Here is a 13,989-nt window from a genome sequence, read left to right as displayed (position 1 = left end):
TGATGGTTCAGTTAAGTTTTATATAAGTTTTGCTCCTATTAACTCCTCCTCAGAGAGGCTGTGCAGCAGATCCTGCACACAAGCCTTCCACATGAAAGCAAGGAGGAAACAGGTATTCCTGCCCACCCCAGAATCTATGGTCTTTGTAAATGAAAAGAAACAAAAAAGCAGTTGCGCCTTCACCTGCCTGACACCTCAACTCTGAGCTTCAAAAAATGTGACTCTGAGATGTGATTTGTAACTTCCAGTTTTCTGCTCCTCAAATATAAATAGCAGGCAGCTTTCCTTCCTGGGGCAGGGTATTCTGTTCCATCACACCTAAAAATGATTTCTAGTCTTGAAGACAAATAGCCATTTCACAACTTTGTCCGGTGAATCTCCTGCAACACATACCAGCACGAAGTGTAATCCACAGCAAATGCTGGCTGTAGCAAGGGATTTTCTGCTTCACCACTTCTAAACATCTCCAAGCAAACATCAGACAAATTGCAGAAGCAAGGGGTCAGTGCAGTGGTGAATATTTCATTCAGATAGCAAAACAAAGTCCAACTTTGCTTCAGAGAAAGGGAAAAGCTTCACTTATCAATTTTTTTATTTTTTTATTTTTTTACAGAACTTGCTCGTCAATAAAATACTGCAGAGAGATCACTCCTGAAATCAGAAAAAAAAAACCCCTCCACTCTTGACAAGCTATTTTTGGATACAGAAAATCCCATTCTTTTTTTTAATTCCAGCTTAGAGGACATTTATGATAAGGTTTAAGCCTTGTAGCTTATTAGAAATTATGCAATTATGATTTATTTTTAAAAAAAAACTACAGAAGATTTGATTTTAGCTATTAAGCTTTGTTATTATAGACAGCCATTACATAGCCATTTATCTCTCCAAGCAGATATTTTTCCAATTTGCTACAACCTCCCTGTTTGCTAATGCTCTTTTTTGCCATATTTTTGAAAGACATGTTTACCTTTCCTCCCACCCTCCTGTCCTTTGGGTAACACCAATTATTATTATTTTGTTTTTTAAAAACAAAGATCATTATTTTCCTTGGTAATCCCTGCCATTTTCTCTAGGATTCCAATACTTCTCCTAAATCAAGTTAATTGTTTCTCACTTAACAAAAAAATAAAAGATAATGGAAATTGATTACTATTGGAGATCAAGCTGCTTACCTGGGGTTTCTGGAGCATTTTGTAAATCTGCTTTCTTTCTGAGGAAGCAAAAACAGTTTTGTGGGTCCTCAGCATTTTGCTTACCAGCCCCAACCAAAAGGGGCTTCTTAGTTAGGGGCTGAGGAATAACAATACGCTCAGCGACATAACTGGGCACCCTCATCAGGTTATCAAGCATCTGACAATATTTGGTGGTTTTCTTAGGCTGTAAACAGACATCTCATTTAAGACAGTCCTGATTGTTCTGGGTTTTGACTCTAATCAAAATAGGAGCGACACAGCCCTATACTCACATAGCCCTTCTGAGATGCATTGCGGCTTCTCTGCGGGTAGGTGGCCTGGAGGAGCACACAGCCTGACAGGCTTGTCCCTGGAATGAACCACAGTTCAGTTAAATGAATCAGGGATGTTCTGGAAAAAGACTGTTAGCACATATTATATATCACACTTCATAGGCAGTTGAAGCAGGAGAGTAGGTGTGAATGTCTGTAGGAAACCCAGACAAAAGGAGAAATGCAACATCTATTTGCAGTCTTAGAGTCCTAACTTCCAATGCTCTGTGAGGATGCAAGAATTTCAGCTGTCAGTTTGCAGAGAAATTTTCTAGCACTTGCTGTTGAGGAAGTATGAAATGAGAATCTTAAACACCAAAAGGCAAATATTTCCCTATGCCATTCACCCCTACCTTCTCAAAAAATTATCTATTATTTTTCAGGATTTTTTTAACCTCATAGTTTTAAGCCATTCTTATGGTTCTATGGAGGAGCTAGGGCTGACTCAAGAATGGGACCATCAGCACTGGCTTGGTTGACAATCTGATGTTAAAATTCAGATTTGCAAACTCCTGCATTTTACTTTTTATTGCTGCCAGTTCCTCCCTCTGTTATATAACACATATTCAGTTCCCTTGCATGCAGCTTGTTCCACTCCCACCTCTGGCCCCTTATGCCAAGACCAGATAATTTTCCCAATAGCCTGGAGTCCTTCATATACTACTTCAGAAATGAGTATGTCCATAGCACAGCATGACTCACTACAAACTGAAGGGGTGATCTTCTGCTCCCACTGCTCAATAACTTGCAGTGATGCTCAGCATCTTGCAGGAGTGAGTCTGGACTTTACTAAGTTGGTTAGATCCTCCAGACAGGATGGCACAGTGGGAGCTAAGATACCTGGATTCTGTTCCTGCATCTATGAACTGGTATTGTAAAAACCTTTTATTGCCTGTTTTACATCTCAGTCACTAGGTCTGTAAGAGCACCAGCTCAAATAAAACCATCCCTAACCTTCTTTAAGAAGGTCTTTGATAGCATTATATAAATATGAAGAACTGTTAAAGCGCTATTTACATTTCAGAGCACCACTCACTTACAGAAATTGCATACGAGCCCAGTAGTGGACCGGAGTGGGGTGACCAGAGGAGCAGCCCCAGGTGCCACCTTTGTGGAGGGGTTCCAAAAATAGCTGGTGTCATTGGCACCCCAGCAACTAGCATTGCCCCATGTGCCATTGCTGCCTTAGGTACAAAGCTGCCTTTCTGTGCCTCTGTATAAGCAATTTACTGAACCAGTCACAGTTTCAAAAGTCACAGGGATGCCTAGAAAGAAGTAAATTTAGCATTAGTCCTAAGGAAAGAAAAGAATGGTCTTAATGATGACAGATGCAGTTACTGCTTGTTTATTACAATTTAGCCAAAGAATGGAACAAATTTTAGCATACTTGAGCTCAGCATACAAGGAAGTTGATGAAATTCTATGGTCTGTTTTATACAGAGGTGCAGAAGAATGGTCTCTTTTGGCCTTAAAGTCTAGCAATCTGAGTACATCTGTTAAGAGAAGATAATATTTCTGAACATCAGTTGTCAGGGATGATACCAAGCCCAGCAGGCAAGTAGATGGTTGGGACACTTTGGCTGACATATCACAGACTATATAGTGGTCAGAGCTCTGGTCTCACAAGAAGATAAAAAGCCTCTGCTAGTATCTCAGATGAGGACCAATCATCTGGGATCCTTGTTCTTCTACTACGTCATACCACTCTCCCACCTGCAGGGAGAAAGGATGGCTAAGGCTCTTACCTAACTCCCTGCCCTGGGCCTCTATTCTACACCTTGATGCCTGCACCACCCTTGAGACATATTTCTGAATTGGGAAGCCAAAGACAGAAGTGCTGCAGACAGCAGCCGGGAGGAGGCCCTCGGGGGCCTGCGCGCGGCAGGCTGTGGCCAGCAGCCCGGACACACCGGGTCGGGGAATGCAGGCCGGCGGGCTAGAATTAGGCACGGACGCTTAGCGGTTGATTAAAGATTATTTTACTTACACCGAAGATGGTTGCGGTGCAGGCAGGAAAACTTGCTTGAGTTGCAGTTACAAAACAAAACAAAACTCAAACCTGCAGGGCACGAGAGTACGTCGCAGGGGGTTTTCAGCGACGGGAAGATGCAAAACACGAGAGTACGTCGCAATGGGTTTTCGGCGACGGGAAGATAAACCTGCAGGACTCGAACCCGGGTAGAGCTCTGGATACACTCACACGAAGTTTGCTAGGCTCCGTGGAACTTGCGCGCAGGGAAGAAGGGGTTCGTCGAAGGATTGCGCTCGGCGACGGGGAGAGGCCAGAGGTTGATCAGACCCCTGTAGCCTGCGCTGGGTTCGATAGGCTCCGCAGCGCTTAGAGATCTTCACGAGCCGTGAAGTTCTCTTCCTCCAGATGGTTATGGAGTCCTCCCTTGCAGGGGTTCTCCTCGGAGTTCTCCAACTTGGGCGGAAACCACTCAAGCCTCTTATACGGCTAGCAAGCCAATCACTAGCCGCCATGTGGGAATAATTTAGAACTGGCCAATAGTGGGACACAAATTTGCATGCGAATGGCGGGAACTCCTTTGCACCGTGCATTTCTCTTTGCAACTAAGAAATGCACCCTGCAAAGAAAGCTCCTCGTGGCGGGAAATAATTCAGCAGTGCCGAAGCACACAAAAACAAAATCACACCCTTGGGTTGTGACACCTGCAAGCAAGTTTGGATCTCATGCCTAAATCAAACATGGTACTGGCACCCTGCAGCAAGCTCTTCTTCACTCCTCTGTATAGGAGTATTTCACTCAAAGACATCTTGGCCATAAATTGAAGACAGGCTCTCTGGAGGAAAATTAAGCTGGCAGCAAAGTAATCAAGAGGGATCACACTGTGCCTCCTAACTCTCTTGGACCTGCACTGAATATATAGAAGAAATCCAAGCAGACATGGAATTAATCACTTTCCGTATGCTGGAACAGCAAAAGCTATTCTTTAAATGACAGATTGCTAACAGTTCCCTTAATGACATCACCCAATATGCCATATAATTTGCTGCCAACACACTGGATACCATTTTTCTTGCCAGAAGAATTCTCTGGCCACAAAGCGGAGCAGAGCTTTATTGACAAACTGAAGCACCCTTTTTAAAGCTTTCAGTTTATGGGATAGATACAGACAGTCAAAAAGCCTGAAGCTGAATCGATTCAGTCTTTGTAGGTTAGTCTAAGCTACACAGCTTGAACTGATTAACAAATGAACACATTACTTTTGATGCACAAAATGCAGGCACATGCCTGCAGTGGCTCAAGCCAGAAGCCAGGAGGCACTAGAGCACGGCTGCCAGCCACTGCCAAAGGGGAGGGAAGAGAGACTTCCCCCACTTCCTGCTAACGCGGAGGGGGTGCAGCGAGGCACCAATCCAGGGCTAGCACGCTGGAACAGGACCCCAGGTCCTGGGGGGGGCAGTGCCTGCCAGGCTTCTGCCCACCCCACCCCTGCCCCCACTCAAGGGAGGAGGGGCAGTGGGAGAAGGTACTGGGATTGAATTTTAAAAAATCTTGAATAAAAACAGTCCTCTCTCTGAAGCGAGCATGTATTGAACACAGAACTTTGCAACCTCAAGCACATGACAGAGCAACCAAAAACCTTCGCCTAAGCTAACATACAGCCCAGTCAAACAGTGAGAGCACGCACAGCTTAGTCTAACTTAACTGGAATGTAATAAACCAAAGAGACAAGTCTTTGCTTAGGTATTCCAGTCTGCCACCTTTTACAGCTTCTGCTTTATAATGTAAATGTAATTCTCTCCTTTGTTTTGCCACACTAGCTTAAGCAGTCTGAAACCCTCTCCTGTTCCCTTAGCTCCATCTCCAGCACATGCATGTGAAGAGCCAGGTCTTTGCCAACACCTCCCACCACTCAGTCTGGTCCTGCAGGGCTTGACTGTGTTCACAGGTGGCAGGGGGCCAGCCGGGTTCCTCAGCCTCTTCCCCCTTCCCCTTGGCCTGCCCCCCTCCATTCCCATCCCCCTTCCTTTACCATCTGCTTACTTTAGCCTCTGCCAGAGGTAGGAGGGGGTGGAGTCTTCTCTTTAAGAAAGGGCCTATCTTGTCCCTTCCTCCAATAAGTCTCTGGATAGGAAAACACATTCTGCTATGTAGGTGGGTCAATTATTGAGAAACAATCAAAGCTGTTAGTCCCATACTGCAGTCTTGATGGCTCTTGAATTAATGTTTTAACAAGGTGTTAGTTACCTTTGCTGTGCAGGCAGCAGCTTGACATGCAGTTGTTAAAGAACCAGCAGGGGCTGGCAGGGGGAAACTAAACCCCCTCCCTTCCCCCTTCGCCATGCCAGCTGACATCTCAAGAGAGGGGAGAGAGGGGGAAATAAGCTCCCTCCCTACTCCCTTTGCTTCAGAGGGCCATGCCAAACCAGCATCTGGCCACACCTCCGCCCCTGCTTCAGGTACAGAGCAAAGGGCAGGGCCAACCCTGATTTCTGGAGCAGACAGCGCAGCCCAGCCCAGGGCTGAAAAGCATGCTGTGATGCTGGGGAACTCTGATTTAACTTGAACCAGGAAGGGGTCTGGGATAGAAGTTCCATAAACCGGTTTGACACAAATCAGTTAAGTCTGATACTACATTCAACCGGGTTTATCTTAAACCAGTTTCAGCCATTTTGAAACCAATTTATGTGCACTGAGTTTACATTCTGTTACAGCTTAAACTGGTTTATGTGTAATTTCTGTCCCTAGCCATAAAGAGTAGGTTGAGTGATGCCTCTCAAGAGAGTCAAAGTATAAAACTGTCCTCCCTGGCTCAGCCTGTTTGAAAGAGTGCCTTAGCGTGAATTGCCTTAAGTACTTGCCATTGAAATTCTCTCCCCACAATCCCCCTATAAAGCCTTAGCAATTATAGCTCAAGAACAGGATCTGTCCTTTCCTGGATTACCATCTTTAGGTCATGATTCCAACCAGTCTAGTCAGAATAGAAACTTTAGTTTTAAACAATAGTTCATTGTTACTGCCCTCTGCTTTCATGAGTTTTGGAAAAAAAGACAGATTACCATCAAGCATGTGCTACTATAAGACAAGACACTCAGGAGCCTTCTGATGTGAACAGAAGCAAAATTCCTCTTTCACCTGTTTATTCTCAATCTCTTATCAGCCTTTCCAGGCAAAAATACAACAAAATGAAAATCTAAGTCTAGCACCGATCAGAATGAGGAGCATCTGCAAATTCCTAGAAGCAATTCTGGGTTCCTTCCTAATCCCAAAATATCCAGGATCTGACAGACAGCATGGCATGGGCTATCAAAAGATTAAGGTGAAACGCTTGAGATTATCAACCAAATGGCACAAAGGTGCTTGCTTATACATTCCTATAGCACTGCTTCCTGCTGGACAGCCTCATTACCCTGTCCATGGACCAGGTTGTTCTTAGAAAGATCAAATATGCTTCCAAGAGCAAAGAAGATGTTTCATCAAATAGGACCAACAGTAAACAAGACGGAAAGTGAAGGGAGCTCTCTCTGTAGCCTGATTTATTTTCCAGCATATCTGAGGGCCTGGGTACACAGCACACTTACAGTGGTGTACACTATCATAAACAAGAAGCAGACATGCTGTGTAACCCTAGATTGGGGGTACCTTAATACAATCTAGTGTAGAGCTATTGGGGGGTGGGAGGAGCAGACTTAGAAGTAAAACTATACCAGTATAATTTACACATGTGTGTGTGTGCGTGCACATACATGCATGTGCGTGCAAATGCAAGCACATGAGAGAGAGAAGGAGACAGACATTCAGGAATAACCAGTCACTCAGTATAAATAGCTATTACCAGCTCCCCCACCATCTAGTGGCAAGGCATTGTAATCACACCTAAAATCACAGAATCACAAAAAATGAGTGCTGGAAGGGACCACAGGAAGTCATGTAGTCCAGCCCCCTGCTCAAAGCAGGACCATCCCCAACTGCATCATTCCAGCCAGGGCTCTGTTGAGCCAGTCCTTAAAAACCTCCAAGGATGGAGATGCCACTACCTCTTTATGTAACCCGTTCCAGTGTTTCACCACCCTCCTAGTGAGAAAGCATTTCCTAATATCCAACCTAAACTTCCCTTGCTGCAACTTGAGAAGATTGTTCCTTATTCTGTCATCTGCCACCCTGACAACAGTCTAGCTCCATCCTCTTTGGAACCACCCCTCAAGTAGTTTAAGGCTGCTATCAAATTCCCCCTCAGTCTTCTCTTCTAAGGCAGCTGCCCCAGGTGTGTGTCCCCACTCTGGACATCAATGTAATTTACAACACCCAGGCCATGAGGGAAGTGGAAAGTCTCAGAGTCTTCCCAGACAAGAAAACATCCAAAACTGATCATAAAGGCCATTGCCCAAAAAGGTGAAGATAGGAAACTTGCCGTCAATTTCTACTGCTACACCTCTGATCCCAATTAAGCCACATATCACTTTCCATGTAAGACGAATGCCTTCCCTTCTGCTACCCTCTATCTGGTCAGGTGGCAGATTAGGGACATTTAGACAAGTGAGGAAAGGTGGAAGTTTCTCACATGCTGAGCCACCTAGAGCTGGTGTCCTCAGATGGATGGTCTCAACACGTGCTTGAATACCTTTGGTTACTTCCCAGGTGACAATAGCACATCTGTTCCCTGCAGCAGTTCTCAGTGATAGAAAACCAACCATACAACAATTCAAAGACAATGCTGGAAAAAAAGTTTTCAAGAATCAGTTATTTGTTTAGGTTTAGAGGATTACTGTCCTGCTTCTCACTGGTATGAAGAGTAAGTGAGCCATGTGATATATATCTGGATATGCTGCAGGTATGACAGTTTTTGTAAGAAAATAAACAAAACCAAAAAAAGGGTACAACTATCTGCAGAGTACCCTTGTGACAAAGTAAATGGTCTAAAGCAGAGGTTGGCAACCTGTGGCTTATGGGCTAGTGGAGCCATTGAATTTGGCTCACAGATGTGGGCTTTGGCAATGTTTACCAGTGGGGGCTTCTCTGATCCATGGCAGGGAAAAGCAGGGACAGCAGGAACTTTCTCCATCCTGCAGCAGGGACAAGCAGTGTCAGATGGATCCTAGTGCCCACCCAAGCTGGCTCATTCAGGTCCAGGTTGCCAACTGCTAGTCTAAACTTCTTGGAGCCATCAATCACTTTTCAACATTTCATGGCACTCCTCCTTGAGCCTGTCCCACTGAGTATCATGGCCACATTACTTGAGTTGCTAAATTGATGTTTCCGGCTATGTAATCTTGATGAACACTGAACCTTGGAGTGTCATCAGGTCATTCAAGTCCTATTATCAATGGAAAAAAGCCTACCGAGACCAAGTTTGTGACATCAGAAACATACTTTATGTACAGAGTGAAAGCCTTAAATAATGTCCATGACTTTTGCTCTCAAAATTTGATACTGAAATGCCATGCCTGCACTGTGACAGATATCACAACAGAACCGAGTCTCTCATTAATGCAGAAATAAACATATAGAATATGTTGTCTTAACTAAGAACCCAGTATGTTTATATATGTGTGCCCTTATTTATCGTACTACAGATGGTGCCCATTATGATGTACAGTCATAAATATGTTTGAGTTTTCTCCCATTCAAGAAAATTATAGTTTCTCACTGGTTACACTGATTGCTATGGCAAGAACAATAAGACCAATCTTATTCAGACTGGGATAGTTCCTCTGCTTTTCCCTTCACCTTAGTGGATCTTATTATATAACAAACTTAATTAGGAGACTTTAAGATGCAACTAAAATACCACATTTTCTTGCGTACAGCACAAACCTTTTTTCAAAATTTAGCTGCTGGAAATTTGGGTGTGTATTATAAATAAGGAAATATGGTAATAGTAGTTTCTGCCTGTGCTGGGGGCGGTGTGGGGGGAACAAAGTAAAAAGGTTCCCTAGCTGCTAGCTGTGGACACTTTCTCTTTTCCCCTACAGAGGCTCCTGGTGCAAAAGCTGTTAATTAGTTATTAATACTTACCAGTATTTTCAAGGAAACATCTTTTTTTTCCCTTCATTCTGCTTTTTAGAAACAAGGTGCATATCTTATTTGGAGGCATGCTGCATGAAAGAAAATATGGTATATTAAATCAATAGATCTCCCTTGTGCTATTTAGTAATCAGCTTCACTTCTGATGAAACGATGCTTTGGCTGGATTCTGGTAGACATCCAGTGCCTCCTTGCTTAACACCCCTTGGTGGCCACTGTAAAAAAATCAACATTTAACCACACATATCACAGTGAGTCCTTATGCATTTAATGTTCTAAAGTTGTATGTTATTTTGTCAAATGTTGTCTAAGAGGTTCAAAATTTGTATAAGTGTCTGGAATGTATCCTCTTAAACATGACCAGTAATCTGTCTGAAAAACCTTTACATTCTTTTAATACTAACAATAATCCCTGACACCTATGTAGTACTTTTAAAAGGATGTATCATTATTCTCACGTTGCATACAGGGACACTGTGGCAGAGAGGCAAGATTGCTTTTCCCACATCAGATGGCAGACCTACATTCATATGCACAGTCAGGTAACTTCATAAAAATGGCCATTTAGACACCAGTAAAATATAATTCTTGATCATTAAATATTATTACCATAATGTGCACTGCAGTAGAGGCTAGGGGTCACAGACAGGCTAGGGACAGAAATTACACATAAACTAGTATAAGTGATCAGAAACCAGTTCAAATTTGCAACACAACAGAAGTTCAGTGCCCATAAACCACTTTCAAAATGCCTAAAACTGGTTTAAGATAAACCTGGATGGATGTAGTATCAGACTTAACTGACTGAAGTTAAATCAGTATTGAACTTCTGTCCCCTCCAGATTCAAGTTACTCACAGTCACCCAACAACCCAGGATGCTTTGCACCTCTCCTACAAGCCCCGCCCCACAGAATGGTTGAGCTTGCCTTGGTCCAGCTGTCTGCTCCAGTTCTAGCACCCCCCGCTTCTGGCCTGAGCCATTGCAGGCATGTGGCTGTATTTCTGGAATCAAAAATGAATGTCTGTTCATTTGCTTATTGGTTCAATCTGCATAGCTTAAACTAACCTGCGACGATTGAATCAATTCAGCCTCAGGTTTTCTGACTGTCTATACTTAGCCTTAGAATCAGGGCTCAGTTGTTCTCAGTTTATTGAAACATAAAATAAAATATAACTTCTGTCCCACAGAGTTTACCATTCATATAGGCACTCTACTCAGTAGAAAGCACAAAATGCAATGGAAGGGGAGGGGACGGCAGAAGAGAAGGGGAACAGTGATAGAAACATGTTTTCTTGTAATTTTAGAGACTTGCAAAGCTAGGAGGCTATAGCTGGGGAGGGTTGTTTATCTGCTTTGTTTTGTTTCTAAATGAGGTGACGTGTACAAGAGAAATTAGTAAATCAGTAACAAGCCACTTGCTTTGTCATTAATCAAGGGTCAACATTTAAATGGGCATTGGATAGATGTTAATTTGCATGCTTTCCTTTCTAACCAAGAGGGATAGGTGGCAATTATCTTTTACTAGACTTTAGTTTAGTGACATACCTGGTACTACTTTGCTTCCAGACTTGCATGTCATTGTACTCTCTAAAGAGTGATACTGTACTCAGTTTTACACTGTGGCCTCCCTCTGTAATTTGCTGCAGAGTACAGTTCCTACAACAGACTTTGTTACATAATACCTGTCTGTGCATTTTACTGCATGTAAGGATCTGGTGTATTGGCTACAGACTAATCAAATCATTTTACTAATGCTACACTTTTATTGTAACCCATAGTACTATAGTATCTATTAACTCCCACCATATTGTATGTCATTATATCCTAATTTGGCTACACACTAGCAACGAGTTACATACCAAATGAACTTCTATGCAGTGCAGCCTGTTAAAGCATGTAAAATTGATTGTGCAATGATGGCTTTACATTTACATCATAAAGATGAATTTTCTCCTATTGTATTGTATTAACTGTGGAGTCATGCTGTATTTCATTTGGTGATACAGCAGGATGTAGTGCATTACAACCACGTAGTGAGATTTCGATAAAATGTCATACAATATGGGAATTAATAGCTACTATAATATTGTATGGTATGGATACCAATGGGAGTATTTACATGAACAGAGTTACTGAGTATTCCTGAACTGGGACCCTAAGAAATGAACCTTCTTTTTCAATTGTTGTTTGGAACAGATCTGCTACCCCCATAGTTGTTATTTGCTGAAATGGTGAAAAAGTTACTGGTGAGCAAAGATAAACCAGATCATTTGCATCCTTCTGAAATTTGAGAGGACACCTTCCTGAGCCCCTATTCAGCAAGCACTTAAGCTTAAGTTTGACTTCAGTGGACTTTTTTTAGGCACATTGCTGAACAGAATTGGAGTGTCATCCAAAGACTACTGAAATAAAATGGGCATCTTTACATTGACTCCAGCATGCTCTGGAGAGCAGGCATTTCCAGCACTAAACATACTCTGTAAAGAACTGAAGGACCACAATATAATTCACTTACTTATAATATCTGTTCCCACTCTATAAAGTCCTATATTAATAAATAAATGAAAAATTTACCAGAATTTCTCCCAAACACAGAATTAAACAACAAGGCACTAAGGAACATAAATAAAATGTACATAAATTTCACATAAAATATTAAAAATTTCAAGAAAATTGTGATGTTCTGCATGCATTACTTTCCACATCTGTTCTTGTCCAAGAAATATCACTGCAACGCAGTAGACAATTGAGACATTTACTTTACCAATTAGTACTTGACTTGTTACAACTATGATAATTGGAAACAATAAATTGTGACAGCTTCTCTTAGCAATTCTTCATACAAATACCCAGTAATCTCCATGAAGTATCAACCAATTCAAATTTCCTTACAAATTCCACAGATTCATGGCTTGAAGGTGCTGGCTTTATTTTAATCCCAGACAAAAAAAAATGTTAAGATGGAGCTAAGACAATGCACATCAGCAATTTAGGATAAAGTAGGAACACCACGATTATTCCCAAACTAAGCATTATAAACCCAATACAGAGGTAAGATTAAACTCAACAGAAATGCAGTGCATTAAGGTATGGAAACATACACCTAAACCAACCAAGTTTACCTCTACTCTACTGCAACTTTTGTGCAACTCTTTAAAGTTCCCACAAATTTAAGAATCAGTAAATGTTGTTGGAATTTATCTATTTTAAATACCAGGAGGATATTGTAGCCCCATGTAAGTTAATGACACTTTTTCCACCGATTTCAATAGCACTAGGATCTCACATTGGACATATAAAACATGAGAAAATTCTCTCTAGTGCTTATACATAATTGGCACCCCAGCTTCATGGCTGTACATTGTGTATTTGAAATTTTAAAGATAAGAAATTTGGAGTCCATTTAATTTCTGATTCAGTATGTGCCTTCTTTTTGCTCTCAAGTTGTTTGATCCATTAACTACCTTCCTACCCTTGTAAAAGAGTTCCATTATCTCTCAAACACCCCACAGAATAATAATAAATAAAAAATAATAATAAAAAACCACCTACCTGAAACTCAGTGCTGCAGTCCTTACTGAGGTAAACCTTAAATTTTGCCTGAGCAAGGATGGCAGGGTCAGGTACCTGTTAGGGCCGTGCAAAATTTCGCCGGGTGTTTCGTTTTGAAGCTGTTTTGACACATTTTGAGCTTGAAACAGCGAAATCGAAATGAAACAAAAGGCTTCAAAACAGCTTCAAAACAAAACAAGGGCACTCAAAATGTTTTGGAACTTTCAAAATGTTTCTAGTTTCGAAGCTGGGCTTGCTTGGCTTCAGCACCAGTCCCAGCTGGCAGAGGCAGCCTGCTGTCATCCTGCACACAGATCCGGGGCCCCGCGCCCTTTGGGAGGAGTCCGGCATAGCCCCGGAGCCCTCCTGGGGGTGCGGGCCCCCAGATCTGCGTGCGGGATGACAGGAGGCTGCCACTGCCACCTGGGACCGGTGCTGGGCACAGCCCGCGCCCATCACCAGGAAGGCTGTTGCTGCTGCTGGCCCCAGGCGGCAGCAGCAGACGGATCCAGAGGCCTGCACCCCCAGGAGGAGTCCACCACAGCCCCGCAGCCCTCCCGGTGGTGCAGGCCCCAGATCTGCATGCAGGATGACAGGAGGCTACCACTGCTGGCAAGTGATATGAGTTTTCCTTTCAACTGTTTGAGGTACAGTTTTCCAGTAACCTCTGCACCCATCTCCTTGAGACTTGGCAGGCTTCATGCCCTCTGAAGGCGCTACCATCCCTGCAATTTCCATCCAAATCAGGCTGGAAATGACAAAATTATAGGCATTTTCATGATTCCCCATTATAGCCTATGGGCAAAACGTCAAAATGTGTCGAAACAGTGAAACACCTTCGAAACAAAAGAAAACACTGAAACGAAACGCTGTCCCTTCGAAACAGAAGTTGAAACAAAATGGTGCTGTTTCACACAGCCCTAGCACCTGTGCCTTCT

At 42.8% G+C, this 13,989-nt stretch overlaps 1 protein-coding gene across 1 annotated transcript in view; it reads right to left on the bottom strand.

The window, feature by feature from the left end:
- Positions 1–1,172: 1,172 nt before the first annotated feature.
- The window catches only part of LHFPL3 (LHFPL tetraspan subfamily member 3), a gene marked incomplete at its 3' end in the record, with an annotated part of 34,235 nt that continues 21,418 nt past the window's right edge, over positions 1,173–13,989 (bottom strand). The window contains exons 3-4 of the mRNA XM_025214711.1: positions 1,466–1,542; positions 1,173–1,210 (exon numbers count right to left, since the gene is read on the bottom strand). Coding sequence (XP_025070496.1) covers positions 1,173–1,210; positions 1,466–1,542 — 115 coding nt within the window. The remainder of the gene's footprint in view (positions 1,211–1,465; positions 1,543–13,989) is intronic.

The sequence above is a fragment of the Alligator sinensis genome, unplaced genomic scaffold, assembly GCF_000455745.1.
Source record: "Alligator sinensis unplaced genomic scaffold, ASM45574v1 scaffold915_1, whole genome shotgun sequence".
In the NCBI taxonomy this organism is placed as follows: domain Eukaryota; kingdom Metazoa; phylum Chordata; order Crocodylia; family Alligatoridae; genus Alligator; species Alligator sinensis.
The sequence above is the reverse complement of the archived record's forward strand: the minus strand, read 5'-3'. Positions and strand labels throughout refer to the sequence as shown.